This window comes from Natrix helvetica (genome assembly GCF_964273705.1).
Source record: "Natrix helvetica genome assembly, chromosome: 3".
NCBI classification, from domain to species: domain Eukaryota; kingdom Metazoa; phylum Chordata; class Lepidosauria; order Squamata; family Natricidae; genus Natrix; species Natrix helvetica.
Genome location: NC_138549.1, coordinates 38053666 through 38067278, shown reverse-complemented (window position 1 = coordinate 38067278; position 13613 = coordinate 38053666). Strand labels below are relative to the sequence as shown.

Here is a 13613-nt window from a genome sequence, read left to right as displayed (position 1 = left end):
TTAAAGTGGCAGCATTTGTTGTGACTAATTCTCTAGCTTCTACATGAAAGCATACTATTTAATCAGCCACATACTGTTTGTTTTTGTATTGCCTATTTTACCTTCATTTCAGGCAAGGGTAATTTATCATGTGTGTGGTCATATTATGGAAATACTGCCTTTGAAAGATAATAATTAGAAACAGCTGTTAACATTTTTCAGATTACATGATTTATGTACAGTTCCCCATGAAATTTCAAAATGCTTAAAGAATTAAACTTCTAGTAAATTTGGTATATGCATATATGAGTGTGTCTCTGTGTGTGTCCATGTGTGTCCGTGTCCGTGTGTGTACACAATATATATATGTGTGTGTGTGTGTGTGTGTGTGTACACAATATATATATGTGTATATATGTGTGTGTGTGTGTATATATATATATATATATATATATATATATATATATATATATATATATATATATATATATATATATATATATATATATATATATATTTGTTTTCATAGATTTTCACGGGTGTAGGTATGCTGGTTTTGTTGTATTCGCGTCTTTTCCCGTGTAAGGTTGAGATTGTCTTTGCAACGTTTCGGCAGGATCACACCTGCCATCTTCAAGCTGTGGGCTTAAAATGGGAACGGAGCTGCCGTCTTATATATATATGTGTGTGTGTGTGTGTGTGTGTGTGTGTGTGTGTTGTAATTGTACTGATAAATAAATACCAGGGGTCATACCAGGGGTTGTAACACAATATATATATACTTTTTGAACAAAATTGTTACATTATTAACCCATTTACAATTATGAATTAGATGTAGACTTTTGGAACAATTGTACTTTTTTCCCCCTAAATAGTCTGCACATCAGAGGATGCACTAGTAATATAAATTGGGAGGACAAAGTTCTGCTTGGAATTATGACAAATTGTTTTGTAATCTGAACTTGTTATGAAATCAGTTTTAACCCAATTTATATTATGTCTCTTGGCATGTTTACAATGAGATGAAAGAAACCCTTGTACATTATCATGATAAAAATGTCAATCGTGATATATTGATCATATGTATATATCACATTTAAATATAATTTCCTGAGAAGTTTGCAAGTTATATATCAAAAATATTTTATGTTGAGTAAAGATGTTGTAGGATATAGTACTTTGCAAATTTTGAGAAAAATCCAGTAACGTAGTGGATAAGATGCTAGACAAGTCCTCATTTGACCAAAGCATTCACCAGATTATATAAAATGCAAGATTCTGCTGTAGATAGAAAAATTAGTAGAGATTTCAAAGGACCATTTGAAAATTAAAGACAATATTTACCCTCAGGGAAAAGATAGGCAGAGATTGCATCAAGCAGCATGTGCAAGCCCAGCATTGCCCTGCCCTGATTTTTTGTTTAAAGGCTAATTCATTCTCATCCGCTTTATCTCTGAATCTTATATCTTCAAATGTTAATCTGGGAATAGAGGGATTCAAATGTGGAATGAGATAATATGTTTTTCAGAGTTTTGACCTTATGCAAATGCCAAGGCTGAGACTGCCCATTGCAGATTCGAAAACTCCAGGCAGGAATTTAAGTTAAACAAACTTTTCTGTTAAAAGCATTTTTCTTTTAAAATGCAATTGTTTGAGTTAATTATTCATCACATATACATACATATACACCCACCTTTGTAGACTAACCTCTATTAATAAATTGGGTTTAATCCAAATGGTCAAATCTAATGTAATATTATTAACCCAATGAATAATAATCACTATAGTAGTATAGTGTGATGTAATTAATATAATGTAATATAAACTGCAACAGTCAATTGAAGCTATGGAGTTCTTCAAGCTATTAAGTTAACTAATCAGGCCTCCATGGCTGTTCTACCAAATGCTAGAATGGGGGAAATGTTACCAATCATATTATGGGAATGGACAAACATCAGATTCCTTTTTTTTCTGTGCATATCTAGAGCATTGAAGTCTATAGTGAACAGTCTCCTCTGGTTATCATGTCAACTGAACAGGACTAGAAGTCTGCAATACATTTATCTGAAAATAAAAATTACTGCAGGATAAGCATATATTCATTTTCTTGTGATTGCATCATAGCATAAAGGTTTCTATTAAGTAGAGGAAAAAATAGTCCAATATCCTCAGGGTTTCTTCCCAGTTAGTTGACCAGAATGGTAAAAAGATCCATCCATAACAAAGCAGTGGTCTCTGTGTACTTAATTAATAGGAAGAGCCTTCAGCTCAACATTATCGACAGGTTGTCATTTGGTATGAAATTAATTTAAAAAGGTGTTGAGAATGGCCCTGTCTTGTTCCTGAGTAATCAGTTAACAACTGGAATTATTTGAATGCCAGGATTATGAAGGAGGATTAACAATGCTTAACCAGATTAACATGACCAGACCAAAAATAGAGAGAGAGTTCTTCTGTCATTAAAATTATAATTCTATATTTATTAGATATTGCCTTCCTTTTTAATAAATACACTTAGGAATTGTTGTAATTCTTAGTTACTTATTTATTTTAAAAAATGAGGTGCCCATCATTATGCTCCACTTTATATAGTGCTGGATTTATAGTACATCAGCAATTTCTTAAAGATCAACTCTCACATAGACATTCAGAGTCCTGGTCAACAACTGAGAAGTAGTTAGGGACTCACTCAATTCATTTTCAACCGAACACTGAAGGTTCTTTGCAAGAACCTTATGGAGGCTCGTGAATTTAAATCAACAGCCAAACTTTACTGGTTACAATCTACACTTACTCTTCCCCACATGCAAATATACACTCATCCACCCTTACCAACATCCTTGTGAATCAGGCTGCCAGGCATTAGCTACAGGCTAAATCTGATACAAAACAACTCAAAAAGTGGGCAAGCTTCAGGATCCCTTTTATGCTTGTTTTATCAATTCACAAGGCTGCCCTCATCTTGTCTTGTTGATCTTCAGATCAGGTAGCTGTTGCTGGGATTTATAGGGAGGGGAGCTTCCATGCACTCAGACCCAATTTCTTTTGTCTGGTTCAAGTGACATTCTTTCCATGGTTTCCTTAAGAAGGTGGCTTCTTCTTAATTTACCTCCCTGAAGGGATCTTGTAGACATGATTCCACCCTGCTTACATGCCTGCTTCATCTGTAGGTAGGGCAGCTTCAGTCTAGTCTCATATTATCCTCCCTATTGGGAAAATATATAATTCAACTCAGTATGATTTGTTTCCTGAGTTGAAAGATATTGGATTATTTTCTGAGACTAGGGAGACTTCAAACTTTCTAGCCAATTAGGAGGTTCACTATATGAGCCTGAATCAAATTAGCCTAACTTATTTTATAAGAAATTTACAAGGTTAAAATAGGAATCCAGACCATAAACTATGGCTTACTTCTACTTAGTTGATATATAAGTTTAGACATAATGGGTATTCGGCTCTCAGTTGTTAAATATCAGTTTAAAACCTGTGTGACACAAATCCTCATGCTATAAATAATTGATATATTGTACCTTATTTAATGAATTTGTATTGTGTCCCTCTGCCAAAGCCATTAAAAATCACTCTGCTTTACTAATCACTACACATTCGTTACTAATGAAAAGATATTAATAATATTGCCCTATAGGAGCAACATTGTTACATGTCTTTGATAGAATGAGATATTTTAATATCTTACAATATTATTGGCAGTTTCTTCATTTAAATTATTTTTGTTTGAATTTGAAGCCTTGGTTTCTTAATATAATAGTAAGTACAATATGGAATCTAATCAATTAATGATTATCTAATCTTTCATTTCTGTCTGTTCCTTTGAATGGAAATTAGTTTTCTGTGTTATTATGGTCAGTTTGTCTTCAAATGCCAATTAGTCAGGGACGTGCGGTCAGGGGAGGCAGGGGAGGCAGAACCTCACCTCTCTTCATGAAATAATAGTATATAATATTATATAATATATATATATATATATATATATATATATATATATATATATATATATATATATATATATATATATATATATATATATATATATAATATTATATATATATACATCCGTCTGGCTGCACCCGGGAGCTGCGGAGGCAGAAATGTTGTCGGCACTCCCGGATGACGAAGCCATGAAAGCGACTGGGGAACGACGAAAACCTTCCTGCCTCTGCTGGATTTCGCGCGCGACTGTCGCTTTCGCGCGACTGTCGCTTTTGTGCCTTCATCATCTGGGAGCGCTGACAACATTTCTGCCTCCGCAGCTCCCGGGCGCGGCCAGACGGATGTAGCCACAGTGACGCCGAGGTGGTCCGGGCGGACGAAAGAGCGAGCAAGGCAGCCTGATCCTCGGTCGCTCACGCGCCGGACTGCCTCGGCGCCATTCTGGCTACCTCCGTCCGTCCGCACCCGGGAGCTGCGGAGGCAGAAATGTTGTCGGTGCTCCTGGATGACGAAGCCATGAAAGCAACTGGGGAACGCCGAAAACCTTCCTGCCTCTGCTGGATTTCGCACGCTCCTTGCGACTGCAATATGCAGTCGCGAGGAGCGCACAAAATCCAGCAGAGGCAGGAAGGTTCTCGTCGTTCCCCAGTCGCTTTCGAGGACTGCGGAGCACGAGCCGGCAGAGCACGCTCAGGAAGGTGGGGAATGGGATCACGTGTGCTGGAGGCTGAGGCAGCCTGAGCCTCCAGCACACGTGGTCCCATTCCCCGCCTTCCTGATGATGTGACCAGCCTCACCAGCCATAAACCTCACCGCACGTCACTGCAATTAGTATACTTTTATTTCCAATGGCTCTATTTGCTTGACATAAGAATCTATTACTTTCTCCTTATAATCACCAAATACATTTTCAGTAATATATTTATATACACCAAAAAGAAATATAGGCTTTAAAATAACACCTTTTATTGTGTAGTGGCAGGTAATTTACGAGAACATGCAAAGTTTTTCAAAGTGAGCCAAGCATGCATTTTGCTGCAAATAAACCAAGTCAGTAATTTGTGCAGAATTTATGAAGTTTAGAATAAGGCAGAGTTTATATAGATGACAATTTGTGCATTCTTTATTTTCCCATTTGGTTTATAGAATGGCATGTGTCAAAAAAACTGTTTCTCTACTAGCTGTAATTCTGTAGTACAGCATTTGAGCTCTGTTTTCAGTTGTTGAGTGGGAAAAGTACCTTTTTTTTACTTCTGGACCGGACTTCTCTAAAGGGAAATCTGATTTAACTCAAGAGAGTGCAATATAGCTAGGATGTGCCTCTCTCTCTCTCTCTCTCTCTCTCTCTCTCTCTCTCTCTCTCTCTCTCTCTCTCTCTCCCTCCCTCCCTCCCTCCCTCCCTCCCTCCCTCCCTCCATATATATATATATATATATATATATATATATATATATATATATATATATATATATATATATATATATATATATACTTTTACAACAGCAACAGTTTTTGGTTTAACCAAATTACTAATATTGTGCTATAATTTCTTATCTGCTTTTACACACGTATACCTTTGGGTTTTAGTAATTTAGTTTTTTTAAGTCACTTATTACAAGTCAATAAAAATACTTTCCAGTTTTATTACTACTAAAACCAAGCTTTAATTAAGACATCACTAGTAAAGAATGCATTTATTCCTAACTTCCACATCAGAAAATTGCAGAAAACACCAGGGGGCATATTGTCCTTTTGATGATGCGTCTAATGGAAACTGTTCATGAGCACTGAAAGTAAAATATAACTGTTGTAGCTCTGAACGGTAATGACATTTACTTTCTATGAAAGATAGGTTTTCTTCTAAAGTATTGGGAATATTTTGGGGAAGTTGTCTCTTCTTTTGGTTATGAAAAATCTAAAAACAAAAAACAGCTCTTGCTTGTATGTTATTTCAATCCACAGATGTTTCATTGAAGCTTATACAATACTAGGTGAAGAGACTTTTAGGAAGAGAAATGGTATCCGATTTGAAATGTATACAATATTATCTTTTTATTTGGAACAACCTAACTTAAAGTTCGTTCTAGATAAGCAAGACTTAACTTCAGTTTTTCTTCTTCTTTCCACCAGGATTACACACTAACAATGTATTTTCAACAATACTGGCGAGATAAAAGACTAGCCTATGCTGGGATTCCTCTCAATCTTACACTCGATAACAGAGTAGCAGATCAACTATGGGTGCCTGATACTTACTTTCTGAATGACAAGAAATCGTTTGTGCACGGTGTTACTGTTAAGAATCGAATGATTCGCCTTCATCCAGATGGCACAGTATTATATAGCCTCAGGTTTGTAGCTATGTAATCGAGAATTATTCACTCTTGTATGTTATATTGATCATTGAGTGGGGGGGTTGGTACAAGGTTGTTACATTAAATACTAGATTGGATCATAATATGCATAACATATTATGCATTTCATTGCTTTTAAAAAAGATGTCTCTAGAAACTAAGTAGCATTGTCAATGTTTTATTTTTCAATTGCCAATGAATTTATTGTTCAGAACACAAGTTATACAGGAACTGAAAAATTTAAATCAAGTATGAAAAGTGGATTTATTTGGTGTAGCTTTGCCTGGGAGTTCTAATTTCCTGATTTGTGAACAGTAAATCAAAGGCTCTTTCCATGTTTGAAAACATGTTTCCCAGATTTTATATTGAGGAAATGATTAGACATATAGAACTACACGTTTTTGTATCTTTCTTTTTCTAAGCATAAAGAGAAAAACTGTGTCCCTATTTGGTTTCTATGTGCTTGTGTGAAAAAGACAGTATTTGTGAGAGACAGCAGGCAATATTATATATTTTTAACTCTAATCCTGTTTGTTGGTAATGCAGATCCTGGAAAATGGCCTGGGTATTGAAAGAAAAACAGAATATGTCTCCTTCTTTACATAGCAAGGCCTGAATTAATTAAAGCTTACACATCTATGTTGCAAATGAGGACAACGAAGTAGATGGCAGCTAGGAGATAGAATTTGTTAAAATATTAATGACTGGGAGAGACATGGGAACAAGGTCAGCCAATCAATCGGCATAGCAACTAAGTCAACCAATGGGAGCTTAAACAGATCTGAGTCTGTGCAGAGAATTGAAACAGAAACTTAGCAGTTTGCTGCTCTGAGAAGTAAAAAAAGGCAGTCTGTCTGGGTTTGTCTGCTGAAATGAAACTAGCTGCTTGTGTTTGCCTGTAACTCTCCTGCTTGGGCTTATTTGGAAGAACCACATGTTGGTATTGTACATTTATTCATCTATTCTTACGTATATAAAGAAGTTAATGAATCCAGCCGAATCAGTTATCTCTGTGTGTGCTTTCTGGATTTGAATTTATGCAACAAACTCTGACAGAATTTTATGTAATTATAGTAATTGTCTGGATGTTTCAAGCCTAAAATATTGTGATTCTTATCAGTGAAGATTTTTATTTTATTATTATTTATTAAATATACAGTAAGTGTTACCTATCTCACTCCCCAAAGTAACTCTGGTTGGCTTATAATTAAAGCCATAATTAGTATGGTTTAATATTTAATATAAAATATTAAAATATTGTGTACAGAGATCACCCAAAAAACAAGATTGGTACAGTGGTGGCATCTTTTCTGTTGAACCACCAACAACCTCCAACACAGAATCCCCATCAGGCTGCCAAGCTAACCCTCAGAATCAGGTTTCAAGGCTTTTCCAGAAGGCCAGTTCCTTTTGATATAAATTTCATTCTTTTTAAAATTGAAATAAAAGCCTCTGTGTGCTTGGATTTGCCCATTGTTAATATGAAGGATCAGTATAAAAGCAACTTCACCTTTAGCTTTATAGTTGTTTCATTCAAAAAAAAATTGATAATTTTGGAGAATTAGCTTTTGTTTATTTCATGAAATTTGGAGGGTAGTTCTTCAAGTGACTAAGTTTAAATTTTAAATTCTTCAAGAACTAAGTTTAACTATGAAATTTTTATTTTTATATTTTTATAATTTTTCTCTACTTCTACATTCAATGAGATCTACATTTGTTCTTGGAAAAATAGACAACATATGAACAAACCTAGAGCACAGGGGTGGGTTTCAAATTCTTTTACTACCTATTCTGTGGGCGTGGCCTATTCTTTTTTAATTTTTTTTTATTTTTAAACAAACAAAAACAAACAAAAACATAAAACACATACAACCTTCTTCCATTTCATAGAGTATGTTGTTTGGTTACAAGATTTTGTGCGTCCTTTCCATGATCACCACTTACAATTATATATCGACTCACAAATTGTTCATTAGATAAACATAAGCACATTATTGTTATATGTCAATTTTTCAACTGTCATTATTATTCCTTAATTTTAAACAAAACATTCTATATATTGAAATAATACATACAACATCATTCCATTACATCGTTCTAATCTGTTTAACAGTGCTAAATCCTTATAATATTGCATATATCATTCTATTATTCTTAAAATATAAAAAGCCTATTCTGTGGGTGTAGCTTGGCAGTCATGTGACCGGGTGGGAGTCGCTTGATGGTCATGTGACTGGATGGGCGTGACTAGGTTGGTATGGTCATGTGATTGGGTGAGCATGGTTAACTCGATGTCACTCACATGGAGGGGCACCTCATCTGGCTTCTCCTCCTCCCCTTTCCAGCCAGTCCTCACCTCGACTTGCCTGTTATGGTGGGAGAGGAAGCATTTTCAAAGTCATCTTCCCCTTGATACTAGCCAATAAGATGAGATTTTGCTGTCGGAAGTCCATCTGATATACATCTCCAAATATTGTTTATCACTATTCTCTTGGTAAGACTGAATGGAGAGATTTATAAAGAACAACAGAGTTGGAAGGGACCTTGGAGGTTTTCTAGTCCAATTCCTGCCAAATCACAAGATGAGATACTATACTATCATTGGCAAATTTCTTCTTAAAAACCTCCAGTGATGGTATACCCACAATTTCTGAAGGCATCCCATTTCTCTAATTGCTCTGTCAAGAAATTTCTCATTTCTAGGTTGGATCTGTTTGATAAATTTCTATCTCACCGATCCGTCTCACAGTTACTTCCAGTTGAGCCAGGCACCACCTATTCTATACATTATTTTCTTTCCTGTGTAAAATATTACTTTACTCTCCATTAAATTGCATTTTTGGTGAAAAATGATGTTTTACAGTGATATTCAGTTTACTACAATGATTTTTGCAAACTTCATTAAAGCTTGAAGAATACACCTCTGTTTATACTGATAAAGATTATTCTTTTTCAACATTAAAGCATACAGTCAATCAAATATTTCCAATCCTACAACTGAAAACACATTAGAAAGGCCTTTAGTGCCTTTAGTGGATGTTTTACCATTCTTTCTGTTCTCCTTTAATTAAATCTTTCTGCTTCTTTTTTTTCCTTGGGCCTTATTGCAGTATTTCAAAATTCTCACAGATCCTTCACAAAGAACCAGTTCTAATTTAACTGGAATACAAAACAATCTTTCCAGTTTGGAATTCTGACTCACACACAAACACCTCAACTCCTCAACATTTCTCAATGTTTTCCTTTCCTTTCTGCTATGTACAGAAATGTGCTTCTCTTTTATTGCTCATTTTCAAATTAACAAGCCAACCGGTTTGGGGGAGAGAAGTGGCTTCTCCTTCCTCATGTGCAAGCCTTATAGAGGACAACTGGCCCTTTCTCTCCCCCCCCCTCTCTCTTGTTCCACTGCAGTGTCTGGGGAAAAAATGTGTGGGTGTGGATAGGCACCCCTGAAGCCTTTTGGGAAAACACACACACACACCACCATCTCAAAGCTCATTTAAAGAAAACGGACCTGGGAGTTGCTCCCCGGATATATCTTCTTTTCCTAAGCAATTTAAGAGCATTTCCACCATCTTGCAGACTTTTCTCCCTGCTTTTTCTTTTCTTTTTCCTGGCAATCTATTGTGGACGGCAAGCAGAGCTCCAAGAGGGATGGGGGCCCAACTTCAACCATTTTAAAAAAAACGTGGGTGCAGCCCGGGGACCATGCAACTCCCCCACCAGCCCAAAAAGCGCCTCCTGTTGTTTTCCCTCTGGGGAGGGGAGCAAATGAAGATGATCAAGGGAATCCCCTCTGCTTCTCGCCCCGCTTCTCCAGCTGCCATGTCTGCGCGGACCCCTTCTTTGACCCCTTTCCTCCTTTCCCCCCAACATCTTCTCTGATGGCAAGTATGTCTAAAAGGACTTTGGAAGCTGTGGCTTCCCTTTTGCAAAAACTCCTGATGCTGCAGAATTGGGATCGGTCCGTCTTTCCTGGCTTTCAGCTTCTCTTGTCCGATTATCTTCTCCTGCCTCCTTTTCCTCCTCCCCCCTGCACAGTCTCAGTTGCTGCTTGGAGAAGGGGAGATTTCTGGTTTTGCAGGGCTGAGAGGAAAAGGAGACTGATGAACAGGCCCTCCAAGGCTGCCCAGTGCAACCAAATTATCCCCCCCCCCAAACAGAGGACCCTCCCCCACCCACATCCTGCAGGGCAGAGGAGGCTGGGCCCATAACTAGGCAACATGTGCCACAGCTCTGCTGTGAATAGAGGGAGAGAAAAAAGTTGGGATTCTCTCTGCTGCAGCACTGTTGACACCTCTGGGATTTAAGGACTAAACAATTGGAATATCTGATAATGTCATATCAGGAGTTGCAAGTTCTTCAAAAACCTTAAACTGGTTTCAATAGATTTGAGATTAAAATTGATTAAAACTTTATTTCAAGTTTATAGAAGTCCACAAAGAACATATAATTTTCTTTGCTGGAGATGTAAAAAAAATTACAAGTGTGTGTGTTGGGGTGGGTGGGGGTGGTTGTCTGTGTGTGTTATATAATATATAACAGTTACATGGAAATCCCACAGTGATCAAGATATTATTTATTTATTGATTTTGTTTATATTTCATGATTTTAGACTGTCTCTTTCCCTCAAGAAGGGGTCTAGGCCAATGATGGCGAACCTATGGCATGCGTGCCACAGGTGGCACACAGAGCCATTTGTCAGGGCACGCGAGGCGCTGCCCTGTCAGCTGGCCAGCACGCACGTGCACACTGGCCAGCTGAGTTCACCCTTTTTTAAAGCCATTTTTCACCCTCCCCAGGCTCCAGAGGCTTTATAGGAGCCTGGGGAGGGCAAAAAGAGCCTCTCCCCCTGAAGGCCCTCCGGAGGCTTCATGAGCTTCCCTGAAGCCTCCAGAGCACAAAAAAATGGCCCTATGGGCAAACCAGAAGTTTGGGAACGGACTTCTGGTTTGCATGGAGGTTCGTTTTGACTGCTCCAGAGGCTTCAGGGAAGTGTCCTGAAGATCCCTCAAGCCTTCAGAGCACTCAAAACGACCCTCCGAGCAAACCAGAAGTCACTTCCGGTTTGCTCGGACGTTAATCTTGACTGCTCCAGAGGCTTCAGGGAAGCTCCCTGAAGGTCCCTCAAGCCTCCAGAGGGCTTCCGTGGGGGCGGGGGAGGCTGTTTTCGCCCTCCCCAGGCTCCAATAAAGCCTCTGGAGCCTGGGGAGGGCAGAAAAAGCATGCAAAAAATGTGGGGGAGTGCCTGTAGTGCGTGCATGCACACAGGGGGAGCGCGCATTGCATTATGGGTGCAGCATGCCCGCACACTACCCCCTCTGCACTCTCCCCACTTACGGCACGCAAGCCAAAAAAGGTTCACCGTCGCTGGTCTAGGCGATGAGTTAATATTTTATTGAACTGTATTTTAAAATGTGGAACCTGACTATCTTTGAAGAATCGTTATACCAAAAGGTTGCCAAAAAATTATTTGGAGAAATTGAAGAACTGACATTATTCCAGGTACTAAAGATTGGATTATAGAAATAAGCAATTTCTCTATTTTTGCAAATAATGTTTTCTCAATTAATCAGAAAATGAAACATTATCTTTGACATAGATTTAATGATATCTTAAAACAATTGGGTATTATTATGTTGTTTTTTCCTGTTTAATAACAGGAGAGTATTATAAGGTATTTTTTATAAACCAGACTGATGCATTTTTAAAATTACTTTGCCCATTGGTTTAATGTGCTGTGATTTGGGGCATGGTTAATTATTTGATTATTTAATGTCTCTTCTAAGTTACAGTTGTTGCTGCTATATTGAAAACATGAATTTTCCTTATGGTAAATATGCCTGAGCACCTTGCCTAGAGAATTATTCAGGCATTGACAGATGTTTACTAAAAAAAAATATCCTGAAGCCATAGACCAGCTGTGAAGTTGTTCCAGTTTTTATAAATGTGTCCATTCATCCATATTCTGTAATGTAAATTCTTCAGAAATATTTTAACCCTTCCTTGTGTCAATGTAATTCATCTTCCATTTAGCTTATGTTTTTTTGATATCCACCTGTCTATATATACACATTCAATAAAACTGTTTACCGTGAAATTAGTTATTAAAATTGTCATTAAAATCTATTATCTATTTTATGATCCACCTGCAGATTAACAAATTTCTCAGCCTATACACACAATTGCTAGATATGCAATTATGTAGCTTTACACCAGCTAATCTCAACTTTCTCAGCCTAGACCTCTAAATCTTATGAGCTCATTAGGAATTCAGCAAGAAATCGTGATATTTTAAAAAATAAAATAAAATAAAACAGCTAATTCTTACAATACTAATACATTTTACATGCCGGTGCTCAGTTTACTGATCACATTAATGTACCGTAAGTTGTAGATATTATAATTTTTATGCAGAAGTTATGTAAAACCTTCAAAATTATTTCAAGGATTGCACCCGGTCCTGTTCCACCAGTTGTCCCACAGATTCGGCACCCCAGTGATTGACCTGTTTGCCACCTGCGAGAAAACGCAGCTACAACGATTCTTTTCCTGCTTCCACTCGCTACGGGCAGAGGCGACGGATGCTCTCTGTTGCAGGTGGCCTCATGAACTGTTATATGCATTTCAGTGTTGGGTTTGAAAATTTTTTGGAACCTACTCTGTGGGTGTGGCCTGCTTTGTGGGAGTGGCTTGCTGGCTATGTGACCGGGTGGGGGCGGCTTGCCAGCCATGTGACCGGGTGGGAGTGGCTTGCCAGCCATGTGACTGGGTGGGAGTGGCCAAGACGATGTCACTGAATTCTTTGCCCCAATGGATGAACTACAATAAGGTTAAAATAAGTACAAAAATAAATAATACTAACTGCAAAAGAAATAAAACAATATTGGACTCAATTGTGGTTGTAAGCTGAGGACTACAGGTAACAGAAGGGACCTCTGCTTTCAACCAACAATGTACAGTCTTTTCAGGAAGGATGAGAAACAGGAAAGATATAAACAAACAGGAACGATATAGCCTTTCATCCAAGAAGTTAGTTCAAGAATGAATGTCATAGGTCATATCCCAGAGCAATACAGATTTCCTTTTTCTCAAATTTAGTTCTCACTTCCAAAAAACAGGAATATATGAATTAGGTTCAGTACTTAGGTCAGTCCAAGTAGCTATTCAGAAGCTAGTGATTAGAAGCAATGGTAAAGCAAGATGTGGAATTAAAACCAGAAATATTTTATTGGCTATTTGAAAGGGAGTACAATATATATTTAATTTTACACATGTTAGCAGCTGCTGGAATTGTGTTTGCAAAACAGTGGAATAACAGAGATATGA

At 37.5% G+C, this 13613-nt stretch overlaps 1 protein-coding gene across 1 annotated transcript in view; it reads left to right on the top strand.

The window, feature by feature from the left end:
• Nucleotides 1-13613, top strand: part of GABRB3 (gamma-aminobutyric acid type A receptor subunit beta3) — a gene marked incomplete at its 5' end in the record, with an annotated part of 141101 nt that overhangs the window by 85897 nt on the left and 41591 nt on the right. Inside the window, one exon of the mRNA XM_081949520.1 lies at nucleotides 6061-6281. Within this exon, the coding sequence (XP_081805646.1) occupies nucleotides 6061-6281 (221 nt within the window). The remainder of the gene's footprint in view (nucleotides 1-6060; nucleotides 6282-13613) is intronic.